Genomic DNA, 18,541 nt, shown 5'->3' on the forward strand with positions numbered 1-18,541 from the left:
CTGTCAAAGAGAAAATAGGTGATGTTTGTAGGGGATTTCTTTGATGTTTATGATTTTTAAAATTATTGTATGTTTGTTTGTAAGTTGATTGCGTTTCTCTAATTTGATTTTTTTTTTACTCTTGTTAACTATGACTAATAACATCCTTTTTAGGTAACAGAAGAGTAACTTTCTAGCATGACTTTCTTCTTAGACTTTCAGCATATTTGATCATTCTTTCATATACAGGACAGTTGAAAGCTGGCTGGGTATTAGCGTTGATGTGTTAGGACAATGCTTCTTTGCTTCCATGAGAAAAATAGTATTGCAAAGCCCTTTTTAAGTCAAAAGCCAGTCGAATGTGAAAAGGTGAGGTTATGGGGAAGAGAAGTGGCAAAATAGGAGTTTATGGTGAACAAAAGGAGGCAGGCTCTGGTAGTCCCTACACTTTCCTAAAGCAACGGGTAGCACTTTGTGGTGTGGTTTGCATCAGTAAGACACTCTTCTGGAGACTACTGCTGTATTGCATAGAGTGAGCCTTGGAATTGTATTTCAGATAAATCACTTAATTTAAGTGGATTAAAATAACGTACAGAATTTTTTCCCCCTGTCAACCAGTTAAGCGTGAGATTTGCATAGAGAGCGGGTGTGCTCGGCATCGAGTTCACTGTTCGTTGCCGCATAGAACTATTTTCCGAGTCTTGTGTGAATTAAATGCACACCATGTACATGTAGTTGATTCAGCTGTATAGTGTGACCCCTGAGTGTCTGGTGCGATGTCCATATCCGTTGTCCAGGATTTTGGTTTACCTGTCACAATACTTATTCTGACAGTAACTCCTGTGTGTGTGTGTGTGTCTGTCTATCTGTCTGACACACGCTCACTCTCTCTCTGTATGTGTGTGTGAGCTGGTGCCCTGTGATGTGTGCACAGATGACTCTTTGCTGTTACGTAGCTACAGGAAGAACTCCTGCGGGGTAGATTTTTCTTTCCCTCACTGTCTGTGTCGTCCAGTGTTGGAATACATAAGAAACAGTTCCCCTCTTCTGGAAGTTTAGTTCTTAGAACTTTATCTCTTATGTAAATAAATGCACTTGTTTCATGAAATCTAATTTTTTTTTTCCTTCCTGAAAAATGGAAGATGAGAACCATTTCAGAAGGAAGCTGCTTGGAAAAAAGCTCCGAGTGAGACCTTTGAAGGATGGTTTTGAAAGTTAGGGAAAATGCCAGGGGTAGCCTCCACTGTGGCAGGGCCCTGTTCACACTACCGTCTACACTAGCGGCCTCCCTCACTCTCCAGATCATTTCCTCCTGCCCCTGAGTGTAACTGTCCAGTGTTGTTTCTGGAGTAAAATTAGGCTCTGGTTTCTGAGTCTGCCCTGAGGATTAGTTTATTTCTCCCTCTGATCCTAGACTGCCACCTTCCTATTCTTAATCCTACCAGCTTCCTGCCTTATTTTCTGTCTGTGTTTGACTAGCTTAGCTTGATCCTATGTGTCATTGAAACTGCTGTACAGTTGAGCTGAAATAAAGCAAGAATTTTAGAAGAGAAATGTGATCTCAGATGAAGTCAGGCCCGTATCCAGCTTGGTGTGTCCAAGGTTTACTTAATTCATCTGTGTAAATGCTTGCATCTGTTTCCGACCACTCTGTTCTTTCTTTGTATAACATCTCGCTTCACTGTCTTGTTGCCAGAAAATAATGCCACCGAAATCCCAGAATGATGGTACTGAACCAAGATGAACCGTTCCACATTGCCAGATTCTATAATATCACTACCATTGTGCACGGCTTCTTAACCCCCACAGTTGCCCCCAGATTAAGGACTTTTAGCATAATAAGGAGTTCATCATGGGTGTGTTCAGATAAAGTGGAGAAAAATCATGCTGCATCTGTAGATCTCAGGCATTTACACAAGAACTGGAAGGAATTACTGACATTCAACATCAATCGTTATACCTGAGGATGCTTCAATCATAAAAATTGCAAAGAAGTAGCAATCTTTTCAAGGCTGGTAGGGTGTCTGTATTTAAATGTGTGTATTTGAGGTTTTCTCTGGGAGGAGAACAGGCCAACCAGGCAACTTGCTGGGCTCTATGTGTGGCACACTTTATCTGGAATTTATCCAGTGAGAGAATGGAAATAACTGCGAACATTCTCCTCTGATACTCTACGAGGTGATTGAAATCCATGAGGATGAGCATTATGCATAGCCAAAGCAATTTTATTTATTTATTCCAAAGTACTTTAAAATTTTTAAAGGCGGATGAAAATAATGCATAATATGACTTTGTGTGTTTATTTCACCACTTGGCACCCAGGTGCTGTCATGGTCCTGGAGGGCTTCTGACTTGCCAACAGCCTTCCTCACGGCCTGTGACCTCTTCCCTCCACCCCACTTTACTCTCAACAGCCACCCCCCAGACCTTGTCATCTCCTGGAACAGCCTCTCCTGGGTGAAATCATCATTTGTCATCTCTCTCTGACCACAGCCTCCAGTGTTGCACTTTCCCTCGGAAGGACCAGGACTTGGACTTTTGGGGGGGCCTCCAAGCTGTGATCTTTTGGGATTCCTTTTTTTCCATCTCCCTTCTGCCCTCCCTTCCTCTCCTGACCTCCAAGCCTCACGCTGGCCAGCCCTTGAGCGAGGCCCTGTCAGTCTCCCCAACTCCTTCTGTCCCCACTGTCTTTCTGGCTCGCCTGCCTGGAAAGCCTGCATCCCTGCAGCAAAGCCAGCTGCCCCCCACCCCCACCTCCACCCCACACACATTTGGGCTGCTGAGAGCTGTGGGAGAAACTTGGTGCCACCAGCAGTTCATGACCTTCACTCTCACTGGGCTCTTAACAGTCATGGGAAAGTGCTTTTTAATTTCTCAAGCTATCTGTCTATTTATTTCCAAAGTTTGCCCCACCCCTGCCCCTGCAGGTGTTTGTTTACAGTGCCCATCTAATCATCTCCTACTTGCTGTTTCATCTTTTTGTGGCTCCTCATTGCCCTGAGAATAAAATCCCAGCCCCTTTATTTGATCGTTAAGTCTCCCCGGGACCTGGTTCCCGCTTAGCTCCCAGACCCCTGGTCACCCGTCTCCCTATCACACGTTTTTTGCTAAGTGTTTTGAACTGTGTTCAGTGTCTGGGGAAGAGATGGTAAAAGGAACAGCTCTTCCAATGTGAAATGCTCAGTTTCTTTTTTTTTTTGTAAGGGTTAGATTAGATTTACTTACTTATTTATTTTAATGGAGGTAGTGGTGATTGAACCCAGGACACTGTGCACAGTGGGCACACACTCTACCACTGAACTGTGCCACTCCCCGCCCCCACCAAACGCTCAGTTTCTTGGTGGACACTTGTACTATTTGTACCACGGAAGGGCAGAAGAGGAGCTCCGTACTTCACTTCTTTGACTATTAGTAATTTATACTTAGTATACACGTAATCTAAAATTTATTAAGCAGAACACACCACTTTCTAACTATTCTAATAAATCTAATGCTATACAACAACTCAGTAACATGGGGAGTATTTATATTCTTAAATACCTGTTGTTGCTACCTCCAAATGGAAGGTAAATAAAAGGCTTTATTATTCAGTTCCTGTAGATTTCCAGTTCCCTAGTGCTCAAAAATGGAATTATATTTACCAAAATTGAAAGGATACCCATCTTTGTTTAAAAAAAAATAGGCATATTACAAAGTAAATTTCTAGGTGCACTTCAGAAAACTTGATTTTTGAAATGTATGGTTGTTGCTCTTGCAGGAGAATCATGAAGAAAGTCTGCATGGAGCCATCTGAGCGACTGGCCAGTCTCCAGGCTCTGTGGGACAGCCAGACTGTGGCCGAGCAGGGCCCCTGTGGTGAGCATGCATTTTAAAACTTAAAAAAAAAAAAAAAAAAAAAAAAAAAAAAAAAGGCTGGGATGGATGTCTTCTTGCCAGGAAGTTAAGTCTATTCCTAGCTTGCTCCCATAAAGGTACAATTAGTTTTAAGGTGTAATTAGCCCCGCACAGACCATAGATCGGTGGACAAACGTCCTATATTTAAGCTGGATTGCATCCTGCTATGTACTTACTATATAACGGGGGGAGAATCTTTGCCGTTTCCCCAAACGGAAAGGCTAATCAGCACTGTCAACATCGGCCATATTTAAGCTTTTAGATTTTAACTTGAAAATCATTTAGTCACAGTCCTGTCACGTTTCTGTTGTGTGTTTCAGGTGGATTTTCTCAGATGTATGCCTGTGTTTGTGACTGGCTTGGATTTTCATACAGGGAAGAAGTACAGTGGGTAAGTGTCTCTGTGCACGCGCGCGCACGCACACACACACACACTTGGAGAATATTCCAATATTTTACTGGCTTATTTCTCTTTTTTCCCACTGTTCATTGTTTGCTTAAAATCTTCCTTCCTCAGATTTTATAAAAATCTGCTATACCATTGTTTGATTCTCTTTGCATCTTCTTGCTTCTCTGATCATCTCCGTGGACTATTTATGTGACTGAATTGTATTTCAAATAGGATGTGGATACCATTTATCTGACACAAGACACCAGGGAATTGAATTTACAAGACTTCAGTCATCTTGACCACCGGTAAGCTACTTCTTTCTTTTCTTTCACTCCTGGTCTTGCTTTCAGAACGGAGCTAGTCTGTTGGTACTTACGGGTGTACATTATCTCCAGATAATCCTTTTATAAGGTGAGTCAGGAGAATCTAAGAATCTCTGGATTTTGCCTTTTAAGTAATAGTTTCAAATGTGTTCTTCACTATGATTGGTTCTGGATGGATTACACATGTGTATCTCAAATCCAGAGTTCACAGTTAGAAGCCGTGGAAACAGTATAATTCTTAGGTTCTTATACCAGCTGGCAAATCGATTTAATCTACCCTGTATATAGAATGTAGTACTATTTTGCCTAATTGCCATTTAGAACAGTTTTCTAGGAGGGAACATTTTGCTGAAATCCTAACAAATGACTTTTAATTTATAATTTCTTTCTGTCTTGGGGATTGCTAGAGTATATATGCTTATTTTGGTAGGAATCAGTGTGCCAATACCTGGCTTATGATAGTGATCATAAAATTATGAAACCTGTTACTAGTTCTTTGAGAGACTTTTAGGCTTTAAGATCTTGCCTTTAATGTATTTAGGGCCATGACTCCTGTGATCAGGCCCCAGAGAAGAAGCTGCTTTCCTGTTCTCCCTTCTCTCTGCAAGAACAGACCTAGCAAAGCGATTTTTGCTCCCTGACAAAGTTGAATGTTGCAACCCCCTCACCCCAAGTCTTTTCTGGCCGTTTATCCCAATCTTGTCAACTCTGGAGATGCTGTGACTTATTTTAGGTGGACAGATATCACAGCCCCATCTCAGGGAATCCCCGCCTGAGAAATTTTTTCTCTCTGTTTGAAATGGAGAGAGAGAAATCTCAGATTCCAACTGTCCCTTTTATGCCATTTGGACAATTGAAATAGTACAGAAAATGATTGCCTTTTTAAAAGTTTTTTTAATTAAAAAAATTTTTACCACCAGCCTCTTGCCCCCAAAATACCATTTCAAGTGATTTTTCCACTTACCTGGCAGGAAATCCAGAATTGGAGTGGAGTCCCCAGAGTTCTAGGCAATTGACTTGAGCAAAGGAAGAGTGTCCTGGTGGAATGTAGTTCCTGTCCTACAGCTTGGGTCTGTGGAGGTCGGTGAACCAGGCTCAGCTGTGTCTGTAGATGTGGCTGAAATGCCTGAAGCCCCCGGTTCTCACGCTTGGCTTTGATTCCTCTTTGTGCTTAGAGCCATTCTCCCTCTTCCTATATTTGTGGGCATGTCATACTTCCATTTAGACAAGATACTTCCTGTGTAGCTCATGAAAAAGTGAACAGAGAAACAGATAGGGAAGATCTTTTTACTTGGTGAGTATTTTTCAATAAAAACAGAAAACTGCATGTAGACTTAAGATAGGAGCAGGTAGGCCTACAGTATCAGGTCTGGATGCTTTTGGTCCTAGGATCTTTTGCCATTCTTGAAAATGGTTGTGCTTTTACTTTTGTGGGTTATACCTTTTGGTATTTATCATGTTGGAAATGAAAATGAAAATGAAAAATTTATGAATTCCTTGAAAAGTAATGTTAATCCACCAATTCCAGGCTAACATTGATACCATTCTTCTGAAAAATAGCTCTTTTCCAAAACAAAAATCAGTCAGTGAGAATTACATCACTTTACCTTTTTCAGTAGATCACTTTAATTTCTGACTTAATAGAAGATAGCTGAATTCTCATAGCTACTTCTGCATTCACTCTGTTACTATATGTTGTCTTGTCTGAAGAATTAGAAAGAAAATCCAACCAAATGCAGATATGTAGTTAGAAAAGGGACTATTTTTAATAGCCTTTTCACATAATTTCTGATATTCTTTTTTGATACTTCAACCCAACTCAGCACATGATGGGTTTCTTACAGATCAGTTGCAGTGTGAAGTCTGAAACTGTTATCAGTGAACTTTTTTGTATTTTGTTACGTTATAGTCCATTTGGTCCATCTTGTGCTTTGAATATTTTATCTGTAGATGTTTTTGTAGCATCTTGCCTTGGTCATTTAGAAAACATTGGTTCACTGAGTTACGCGTAACATCCAACTATTTTGCTGTTGTACAGTGAGGAAAAAGACATTTTTAAACTGTCACTACTGATCTTATCAAAAGATCTTTAAGGACAACAAAGCTTGCAAAGCTCATAGTGGCAGATAAAAGTGGCCCAAAATTCAAACTGGCTTTCAAGATACAACTTTACCCTTGGAAAAAAGTACCAACAGGTGATTTCCTTGAAATAACTGGCTATCTTCGTGCATTTTAGAGAAAATATTTGCTAAACCCCAAGTCTCAATAATTGTACTTTGTCACTTTTTCATGGTGTTTCATAAAAAAAGAGAGCTAGTTCTAATAACTACAACTATTGTAGGAAATTCTTTTCTTTGAGACAGGTACCACTTTGGTATATGGAGGAAGCATATTGCGTCTACTTTTTTTTTTTTTTTTTCATTCCTTTTTTTTGTTGAAATGTAGTTGAGTTACAATGTTAGTTTCAGGTGTACAGCAAAGTGATTCAGATATATGTATATATTCAGATTCTTTTCCATTACAGCTCATTACAAGAAACCGAATATAGTTCCCTGAGCTATACAGTAGGTCCTTGTTGTTTATCTTCTTTATATATAGTAATGTGTATCTGTTAATCCCAAACTCCTCATCTACTTCTGTCTTTATACAGAGTACAAGGTATGTACTCAAGGGCTGAGATTTAACAAAAATAACTCTTTACTTTTTCGTCAAGGATGTTTGTAAATGAAGTTGGCGTTGTTTGTGCAGCAGTGGCGGGTTCAGTAATATTTGCACAGCGTGGTGCTGCTGCCTTGCTTTGTGCTAGGGTACCAACGCTTTTCTCCCCTGTTGCTATTGCACCATCCTCGCAGGTGGCAACATGATGAAAAGGACAAACTTGTTTTAGTATCATTATGAAAACTGTCTTGAACTTGTGAACCTCCCAAGTGAATCTCAGGGTCCTCCAGGGGTCCATGGACCGTATTTGGAGAACATCTAGTCTATAGGAGTAAAGACATGTAGGGCAGCCTGAGGTGTTTCTCCACCTTTCCTTCTTTGTACATCCTTCATCATTTTTATGCCATCAATAGGTTATACATAGCATCAGTGCTACAATTCTTTTCCTTTTTTTTTTTTAAATGGAAGTACTGGAGATTGAACCTAGGACCTCATGCATGCTAAGCATGGGCTCTACCACTGAGCTGTTCTACCCCCCACCACCCCAGTGCTAAACTTTCCAGTTAATCCCTTGTGCTGAATTTGGTGATTAATCTGTTGGCTGTGGGAAGCTATCTCTAGAGAAGCTACTTAATACAGTTGCTTGAAATATGTAGAAAATTATCCAAAATGGAGAAGCTTTGTCAAAATGTTGAACTTTCCTACAAGTAGATTTTTCTAAATTTCTTAGCTGGAGAATTTTTATTTTCTCAGTAAACCCTGCATTAGTGAGGTGGATCACAATCATCTACTTTTCTTACTTGATCAAGAGCTGGCAGGACTTTTTTCATCACTGAGACTCTAGATCAGAGATTGGAAATGTTTTTTGTAAAGGGTCAGACAGTAAATATTTTAGGCTTTATGAGCCAGACGGTCACTGTTGAGCATCACTGCTGTTGTAGCTTGAAAGCAGGTCTAGACTCTGTGTAACTGAATGGGTATGATTGTGTTTCAATAGAACTTTATTTGCAGAAATATACCTTGTGGGCTGTAGCTTACTGACGTCTGGTCTAGATCAGTGGCCACCAATGTGGAATGTATGTAACCAAAGGAAAATGCAAGATGAGCTACAAAAACATCAGAACATCTATTTATATCTACTGTTTGACTCTTGAAAATTTCTATATTTTATAAAATAAATCTAACACATGGCTATTGTACATTTAGTACGTAATAACTGAATATTGAAAAATTAGAGCTCTCAAAACCTTTTTTTTTTTTACTGCAGTGGGCTTGATTAATAAAAATGAGGACCAGTGCTCTAGATGTCATCTCTCCTGCTAATGCCTAAGTACTTGGATTTTTTTCAGAGCTCTATCTTAATCACCTTAATCTTTAAAGTTTATCTCTTCTTTCTTAAGGATTTGTTCCCATCCCCACCATGGTTTTTACTGTTAAAATTAGAGCCAGCTTCTGTGTAAAGAGGCTGTTCCCAGTCCTGTTAGATGGCCTGTATTAACAGTATTTTTCTAACCAAGTTGCAACAGATGTATTGGGTGAACATTCTCTGTATTAGAATGAGTGTGCTTTTCCGTGAAGGAACAGTCTGTACTTTAATGGCACGGTCATTTGGAAGGATTCATAGTGGCAGAATTTGAGTGTGATGTGGGTCATTTGAGAGGTTTTACAAAAAGCCAGGTTGGTGTTTTTCTCATTGGAGTGTAAGTTGGGGAGAAGAGAATGGAGGAATTAAGAGGTGCAAGAGGAGAGGGGCAGTAATGCTTGTATGTATGGATAAATCTTCCCACTGTGGCAATGGGCTCCCATGTATCTCTATTTGAACATAATTCAGATACAAATAACAATTTTGTTTACTATTTACATTTATGAAAATGAGATCCTGCATTCATTTATATGTATAAGTCCCTGAACCTGATCTTTTCAGCCAGACCTCCTTCTAGAGAGCTGATACACATTTCACATAGTCAGTCTGCAAACTCTCCTGATGGGCCAGCATTCAGAGCTTTATGTCTCATTCTATTCTTTCTCCCCATTTTAATTAGTCATCGTAGCAAAACCATCCATTCTTAAGTCCTTAAGGTCTTTAGTGCTCCTGGAATGGAAGTTCCCTGCGGGCTGGACTCTGTGTCTTGTTCGTGCTGTTTTTTCTGCTTGTTCATGGTACTCTGCAGTCAAACCAGTGGCTCAGAGTAAAAGATTTGCTAGAGAAACTGAACAGTCTAGGGGAGCAGACGAGAATCCTGGGAGGTTGAGGGGATTAATTTTTAAAAGTCCAAATACTTTCTTCCCTGTGCTCAGTTTGGCCATTGTTGCTATGTTGGCATTCTTCACCCAGTTTTGCTCTATGTTACCCACTCTAGTCCATGACTCAATCCTGTCTGGATTCCTATACAATTCCACGTGTTTCTTTCAGTTCACTCACCCAGGGCGTTGCCTTTTTGCTCCCAGGGGTTTATAATTACCATTTTCCAGGACCAGTTCATGTCCAAAGTGGGAAGTTTGGGTTGTGTGTGTGGCATTGATGTTAATGTTGAAGGTCTGGTTAACAGGGAGAACCAAACTTTTTGGGGAGCAGCTTTATCATGTGGAGCATGGGGATGGAGGAAACAGTAATCTCTATGTGACCCCATTACCACACCCAGGAGATAGATTTGGAAAAAGGTGCCCTTGCATTGCTCTAATCAAGACCCTGCTAATGTCCTCACCTCTCTGGTTTGCCTGGGATATGCTCTTCTGTGGAGACACATCCAGTGTTACAATACTCGAACCCTTCTATCACGTGACCTGTAGACCCTCATAACATGAGAAATGGAGAAGCATATACATCATACTGAGGCTTATGAGTGTACTATTCTCTCTTCACTATAGATCAGCCTCTCTGTTTCTGTATATTTTGCGACCTCACTAGAACCCTTAGGGTCTTCCTAGGAGCTTCAAGGTAGATTTACAAGCACCTTGAATGCTGTAATTGATTAATTAGTTAATTGATTATAACCAATGAACTGTGGCTCTATCAGAACTAAATGTAGGACTAGGGACCCTGTTGTTGCTGAATAATCACTAGGGTGTGAGGATAACAGTGGTCATGATGGACCCATCCACTTAGTCTCTGGGGAAGGATAGGAATTAGGAAGTACTTGGAAAATGCCCATTCAGTTGTTGTTTATAGCTTCCAAAATTTTACTTAAATCAATTCTTAAAACTTGTCCTAGTTTAGGTTATCAGTGGGCCAGAAAGATGCATGGATTGAAAAATATTTTGTTACACGTTTCTCGTGGGATCTCTCAAAGGGCTGTGAGCTGACATGTTAAAAATGTAATTACATTATAATTTGGAGTGGCAGGGAATGATGGGGGTAGAGGTGGTGGTGCCGAGGAGAAGAGAAGAGATGGCTTGAAATGCATTGAGTTTTCTTGTTCCCTGTAGATTTTTAAAAGAAGCTCATCTTATCCATCCTCTAAAGACTCAGCAACATGCATCATTGAGCTTAAACTTGGCTCATGAGAGCCCAGCCAAGCAGACCATTCCCTTCAGACTCATGTTCTGTGTTGTCATATTTCTTACCCCTCAAGGTGACATTCATGCACCTGATACTTTCAGAGAAGAGTTTTGAGTGTGGATTAATGTTTGTCAAGGTTGTCCTGCAGGCACTGGTATGATTCTTTCCTAATCTAAGGCCATCCCATGATTCCTGCTCTCGTTTAAAAAGGAAGACATGCTCTTGGGAGTGTGGGATCAGGTGTGACTAGAGTGAACTTCTGTTACCATTCCAAAATTCCTGTAAATAATTCTGTCAAACAGTGGTCTCCAGCCCGGGTCAGATGGACCAGGTGGTGAACACAGTTGATGATGATCTATTGAGGAATGTGGAGAACATTGTAGAACTGGTTTTATGCTTATTTTTATCATTTTAGTAGGTGTGTGTATTTTTTTTTCACTGAGCCCAATATATTAGTGCAACAGCACATGTATGTCATTTATAAATACACAGATTTAGGGGAGATGTGTGTTCAAGGTACTTTTCAGTTAGGAGTGAATGATCAGAAACTTTAGAGACTGATTGAGTCCTCATCTGCAAAGTGTTTCAGGCTGTCATGTCCTTCATGGAGTTTGAGTGATCCAACTAATCATATAAATATCATACCAATATCAGGATGTGTTGGTAGTCTGTGACATATTACATTTTTTAAAGGTCTCCAACTCTCATTTTCAAACTAGATATCAAGGAGAAAAGTCTAAATTATCCCCAGAAAGGCTGTCAAATGAATGTCTCAGGAAGATACTGCTGTGATTCTGAGGAGAGTGATGAGACTCTACATTCTTGCATGAAACACCTCCTTTGAGCTTTGACATGTTTGTAAGATTTATTAGGGGAAACTCTTCCATCCTGTGGGATGGGGATAGACTACCAAAAATCACGATGTTCACTGGTTATTACCCTCTACCTTTGTGTTCTCTCAGTGTGCATTATAGGGCTTGCTAGGTATCCTTCAAATCTGTCAGTTAGTTTTGCTCACTAACACGATCCTGGAGTATTTCACATTGTCCATTTAAAAGTCACAGTGTTTTTACAGTTTCAGGGAGAAAGGCAGGCAGGGGCAAAGGAGCAAGGAGGGAAATTTGGCCCAAAAATAATAACTGGAAAAATTAAATTCCTATGAAGTCATGTAGATGGGAAAGATTAGGTAAGAAATTCTACTTCAGTAGATTATCTAAAACCTAGAGTAGCAAAGAACTTGGCAAGTGATTGAGACTCCAAATTGTTTGCCAACTTCTTTGTTTTTGCACCTTAATTTCTTTTACTAGCTCCCAAATACTAGTTTATTTTTGATGTCCAAAGGAACAAGAGCACAATCATTATTTGAGAAATAACCTCAGAATCCATCTTACTGTTGACTTCCAAATTAGAAACTAAGTGGTCGGTTGAATGTGATGAAAGGAGTTTGGAATTTTTAATCTGAAATCCCATGGATTTACCACCCTGGATTTCCCCATAGAGTAGGTTGAAGACTCTTGACAATATGGAAAGCAGATTTCTCATTAGTGAGATGACAGCACAGTCGTTGAGACAACCAGGTCATGGGTCACACTGCCTGGGTTTGAATCCTGTCTCTGTCCAGACTGACTTTGTGACCATGGGCGGCTTTCTAGCATCTCTGTGCCTTGGGTTTGGGTGGGGGTTTCTCCATCTGTAAACTGGTGTTAATGATAGTGCCTCCCTCCTGGAGTTATTGTGAAGACTATGGATTAATGTTTGTAGAACACTTCATGTTAGTACATAAAAATGTTTAAATAAATGCTTGCTGTTTTTATATCCCAAAAGACTTGCCCTCTTTTAAATAAACAACTATATAAAGTGACTAGTTTTGTTAAAGAAAGAAAAAGAATTAGAGTTACAAAATGACTACACTATGGAAAAATTTGGATTCTTAGAGACTAGTGTTTGGTCTTTTCTGGGTTGCTTGCATCTCATCCAGTTTTATGTTGATGTTTTCTTCTGGAAAGTTGTAAGTGAAAAACTTGGATCTTTTGAGTTTTAAGGGAAAGTTTGGATTATTCAGAGGTATCAACTGAGAAGAGAAATAAGGATCCTGACTTTTATTACAAACCCCAACCAGTGGCTGAATTAACACCACCACCAACAAAACAAAAAACCTAACTCTATTTGTAATAAGTTTACATCAGGAAAAAATTGGCAAATAGGAAGTAGCTCATCTCTATTCAGCAAAGTGTAAGAAATGATTCTGCCATGTGGTCCTAAAGGATATTAACACTAGGTCTTCCTTAAGTGTGGCATCTTAAAATATTTTGGCTCTCACTTTAATGAGATGGTAGAAGTCACACGGAAACATACATGAGAATTCTTTGTTGTCATGTTGCCAAGACTTAAGAAAGTCTTCCCTAAACTGCTTCATCTCTTCAAGGCTAACTTCAGATGAAAAGTCACATGGTAATGAAGAATCTCTTAGGAGGTCAAATCAAGACAGTGGGACACACAATAAATGCCATCAGCTGATGGCAGAAAGCTGCTAACCACTTACCACCATGAGAAAATCAGTCAAGATGATGAGCATGGGTGTTTGGAAAGCTTTCTACATTATGTAATATGATCACATTAGTACTTAGAGAGAATATGGGAAAGAACTGGTCCTGAGTGACACAGATCCCGTCAGGAAACCCAGGGAGTTCTCTGCGGTGGGGTGGTGTCAGCACAGCAGTTGGGAGGACCAATGTGAAAGCCAAATGGAGTATTTATCCAACATTTGCTTATTATGCTCTAAGATAGCCATCCAGGAAAATGAACTCTCAGAAAGGAAATTAGTTATGTACTGTCTTGTGTGTTTTCTAGTTCAGTGAGACCAAATCAGTTTTGATCAGATCTGTGATACTGTTTGTTATCTCTGGGCCTGGGTCTCCCTGAGCCTTGGCCTCCATGTTTGTTCTGGCTGTCATGGTGGCTTGGATGTTTCCAGAGTGACAAATTCTGGGAATCCTGAATGTCATTCAGTTCAGACTTTGAGTTTTCCAAAAGTATGTGTCAAAGTGCTTCCTGGATACTTGGTCTTCTCAGACTTAACATCTCCCAATCACAGAACAGGGAGCTTTAAGTACCTGAGAATTGAGGGTTTGCAGGTTGTTGTATGTAGCTGTAGTTGATTCATTTTTGCGTCTGTTTTATATTCTAAAGTATGAACATTCCATGGTTTATCCATTCTACTATTGGTTGGACATTTTGGTTGGCTTAATGACTATTATGAACAATGCTGCTAGGGCCATTCTTATTTCCTTAGAAAAAATTGTGCAGATATGTACCAGAATGCAAACAGTTGTATAGGTAACCACCATGTTCAGCACTTGGTTCAAGAAATGAACTCTGCATCCTTGTCAACACTTGATATTGTCAGGTTTTTTTTAAGCAATTCAGTAGGTTTGTAGTAGCATCTTATTTTGGCTTTCAGTTGCATTTCTCTAATATAATTTTGAGCATCTTTTCTTGTACTTCTTTGCCATCAATGTATCTTTTTTGATGAAGTATCTATTTATATCATTTTAAAAAATTGAATTGTTTCTTATTGCTTTCTGAGAGTTCTTTATACATTTTGGATACCAAGTCCTTCATCAGAAATGGGACTTGCAGATATTTCCTCCAAGCATGTGTTTGTCTTCCCTTTAACAGCATCTCTTGCAGAGCAAAAATTTTTGATTTTGATAAAGTCCAGTTTATCAATTTTTTTTTTAAATCATGCTTTTGGTGTCAGATCTAAAAGCTCCTGGACGAAGCTGTTCCTTGCTCTGGTGACCATTTCTTCTGGAATGGCAATGTGGGTCTCATTCCACTTTCTCATCTAGCAGGCTCAATAACTTCCTTTAAGAATCTTTCCTGACTGCCTTCTCGTGATTAACGTCTCTTTTATGATACTCTGTGAGAGAGATTATTTCACTCTATTATAGTTGCTTTTCTTTTCTGAGCCTTCTGCTAGGCTGTGCTAGGCAGTTAATGTCACAAGGGGAGGGACCACCTTGCTGTGTTCAGTGTTGTCTCATCCTAGCGATGGATGCACAAGGGGTGGAACTTGTTGGCTACATGGATGGATGGAGTCGCTGGGCATTTTGAGTCCCCATGCCTTTGCACAGGCTGTTCCCTTTTTCTTGCCTGGTTGGCCCCTTCCTTTCTTTCCCATTTGTGTACCCTTTCCCATTTGCCCCGGGCTGAAGCACTTATGTCCTCCTGCGTTCTTCAGGCACGTTGAGCATGCCCCCTTTCCAGCCTGTCTCCCATTACGCTGCAGATGGCTGAGTAGGGGTCCTTCTCCACTGCTGGAGTATAAAGGGGGAACAGGAGCTCCCCTCACTCATCCCTTAACCTCTCTCTGAGCCTAATAATTCTACCCAGGACGTAGTAGGTACTAAATAAATGTTTATTAAGAATGAATTAAGATATATGTTTATCTGTTTCTAATTAGTTTTTAACATTAAAAAGCCTAGGCATTAACATAATTTAGAGAGATGTGGTGGGCACACTATGCCAACATGCACAAGTCTCCATCATCTTCATGGACAATTTTTTTTTCTATACCAAAATTTTCTTTATGCCATCCATAGAACATTTAATTATATAACTGTTTGACATTGTGAATATGGATCATTATAGAAAAATTTAAAAATACAGGACAAGAATTGTGTTAGAAAAAAGTTGGTATCACCTTTAATGCTACCACCCAAGCCAGGTACACCTAATAGCATTTTGCTACATTTCTTTTTCTCCTTAAAAAAAAAAAAAAATCAGTGTCTATTTTTGTCAGCATTTATATCCAGCATTTTATATGTCATTTTTACCAATTACAGTCATTGACTCTAATCACACAAATATGCACCTGGAATACTGTATATTTTTAAAATTTAAATATTGTACTCCAAACATTTCTGGTGTCATTAAGTTTTAGATTTTAGTGTACCAGAATATTGTTTTCAGAGTTTTTGCGTGTCATAGGTAGAAATGATGGTGTCCTTCCCACTGCATTAATGTAAAACCTGGTTTTATTAATGATGTGCCCTTCAGTTCTTGAAAATGAACTCATTATGACAAAAGCCAGCTTGTGCTTCAAATCAAATCAAGTGACGGAACAGAATACACAGTAAAGAGGTTCTGAAGTGTAGCCACTGCTTGACATTAAGTCCACAAGAGATGAGATGAGATAAGAATGCTTTGCCGTGGTTCCTGAATGGTGAAGCACAGGAGAGGGCTCTCAAATGACGTGGGCTTTGGGCGCCTTTGTTATAAGGTGGAATTCACTCTCAGAGAAGCTGCGACTGTCCTCCGACCCCAGGGAGAGATGCTGGAATTTGTTCTGAGCACTTGGTCGGCGGAGAGGTATGAAGGGAGTGAAGACATGAAACAACTAGGGGACAAATTGTTCTTGTTTTTTAATCTAAAACCTTTTTCGTTTTTTTTTTAAAGAGGATTTTCAGTAGGAAGGATGGCTTGTGGAACCGCGTGACTGAGGCTAATGCGTTTGTGTTATTTTCTCTGTTAGCTGTGGGCACGCACTTCATGTTTTTAAAGCAAATTGCGTGAAACTGCAGACCCGCACTTCAGAGAATGGGTTTTGGTTGTACTTCTGCCCCTTTGGCCTGTTACCGTGTAGATCTCTGATCATCAGTTTCTTCATCTGTAAAATGTAAACAGTAATACCTCCGAGGGTGGCTTTGAGATTTGAAAATGAGCTTGTCTAGGTAAAGTGCCTGGCATGGGGCCTGGAACCTTGAAGTTGAAATAGCAGTGATTTTCAGCTCTCTTTCCACCTCCTGCCTTTCATTTCTATTTTGGTAAAAATTTGAGGATTTGATCCTTTTTTTGCCCTGAGGATAAAACTGATACTGCCTCACTGAAGACACAAAACTGAAGTAGAGAGACGGTTTTCCAAGAACTTACAACCTGGGGTGATAAGGGATAGATGTTTAAGCATCAAACGATAGTACAAGACAGAACAAAATAAATGCTAAATAGAGATGCAAGGATTGTGCTGACTGGCATGACCTGGGGGCACTTAGAGAGGAGAGGATGTATGCTATAGGCATTAAAAGAGCCCTGGATTTTTATAGCTGAACACAGCAGTGAAACATAGTTCTGATGGTGAAACTGCGTGATATGTCTGATGGGTAGGGAATTATCTGCTGTTTGGCTTGGGTATGAGTTCGGGACATGTTGTACGAGATCAGGCTGGTGTAACAGTGGTGATCTCTGATGCAAATAGCTTCGCTCCATGGCTGAAGAGCCTGTATGAAACATTAAGACAAAAATACACTTGGGCTAGGTCATGTGTGTAATCGATACTAAGAGCCATAAGAAAGCTACCAAATGGGTTGTAGGATGTTTACTAATAAGCACAGGAGATCTCATCCAGCGTCACTCATTATCAGATCAGACCCTGTCGTTGCTTGCAATATAAACTCCTCTAGCTAGAGACTATATGACATACTCGATGATTAAAGAATTTATGAAGGAGCAGTCTAAAGAAACAAGACTCGTTAGTATGGAATTAGACGTATGATTTCTCTTAGAGCAAGGAGGTTCTCCAAGCAAACAGCGCTGCCTTTGGAAATAGGAATCAGAATCCCTAGAGGTAGTTCAGCTTCAGCTTTTAGGAGTTCTGCTCACGTCATACTGAAGATCTGTCCTAGAGAATGTAATTGCTGTCTTGGGGTTGAAAGAGATTTAGCTGGATGTGGTGTTTGTCAATAACAGAAATTAACACATGAATTTGAATGAATTTTTAATAGCTATACCGCACCAGTATAGCTATCGTAACGGCATTTTTATGTAATTTGTTATTTCTGCTTCTAGGGACCTAATACCTATCATTGCTGCTCTGGAATACAATCAGTGGTTCACTAAGCTGTCCTCAAAGGATCTAAAACTGGTAAGTGATTGAAGCTGTTGCTTAGCTTTGTTGAATTTCAAAACCCTGATAGTTTTTTTTTTAAACCCACTTGTTTCTCTGTTATACTGGTGAGCTGCATACATGTTATTTCTTGGGGAGATATTTTCCTATAAAAGATCCACAGAACATTTTACAAAGTTTGTAATGTGAGATGCTTCAGAGAAGTACTTCCTCATGTTTTCAGCTGCTTCAGGCAATTCTCAATGATAAACAGAAAGATACGTTTAGTGGAGCCTTCAGTCACACTCATTCTGCTGGCAGAACAGTTGAAGTTACATTTGCACAGCTGCAGACAGCAGATTTTATGTTTCTATCTTGCCTCCCATCTCCACAAAGCTTCCCTTCCAGAACATTTAGGAAAACATTACCAAGGTAGAGTTGGTTGGGTTGAGTTATGATAGTTAATGTTCATTTTCTAGATGAGTTTTTGGGCAGATTTATATGTAAGCAAAATGAAATCAAAGTGAAATCTGTTAGTTTTCATAAGGCTTGGTGAGGGGGGGGCAAGTTTTGGTCTGTTACTAGGGGAAATAAGATGGTGGGTTGGGGATTTTTTTGCAAGTTCAAAGCAGCCATATGGACAGATGCTTATCCGTGAGTTAGCTTCCTGCCTCTTAATTTTAGCACCAGAGATAATTTAGATGTTGTTTTCTGGGAGACTCTTATTTTCAAGCCTGCATTTTTCATAAGTCATAGAAACTAGGAGTTTAAAATTTTCATAGTGAAGAGGTAAGATTTGGTTTGAGACATGCGTCTATAGAAAGTGAAGGGTTAGGATTCGCTGGCGGGCAGGCTGCTGTTTCTCTAAACTTGCCTGGGGTGTAAGTGGCTTAAGGCATTCTCAGTTTGAGCAC

General features: G+C 39.8%; 1 protein-coding gene across 5 annotated transcripts in view; it reads left to right on the forward strand.

The window, feature by feature from the left end:
- Nucleotides 1–18,541, forward strand: part of CARMIL1 (capping protein regulator and myosin 1 linker 1) — a 280,855-nt gene that overhangs the window by 128,224 nt on the left and 134,090 nt on the right. For all 5 annotated transcript variants that reach the window (XM_010974227.3, XM_010974228.3, XM_010974229.2 and 2 more), the window contains 4 exons: nt 3,737–3,834; nt 4,194–4,264; nt 4,496–4,569; nt 17,591–17,666. In XM_010974227.3, the coding sequence (XP_010972529.2) occupies nt 3,737–3,834; nt 4,194–4,264; nt 4,496–4,569; nt 17,591–17,666 (319 nt within the window). The remainder of the gene's footprint in view (nt 1–3,736; nt 3,835–4,193; nt 4,265–4,495; nt 4,570–17,590; nt 17,667–18,541) is intronic.

The sequence above is a fragment of the Camelus bactrianus genome, chromosome 20 (genome assembly GCF_048773025.1).
Source record: "Camelus bactrianus isolate YW-2024 breed Bactrian camel chromosome 20, ASM4877302v1, whole genome shotgun sequence".
NCBI classification, from domain to species: Eukaryota; Metazoa; Chordata; class Mammalia; order Artiodactyla; family Camelidae; genus Camelus; species Camelus bactrianus.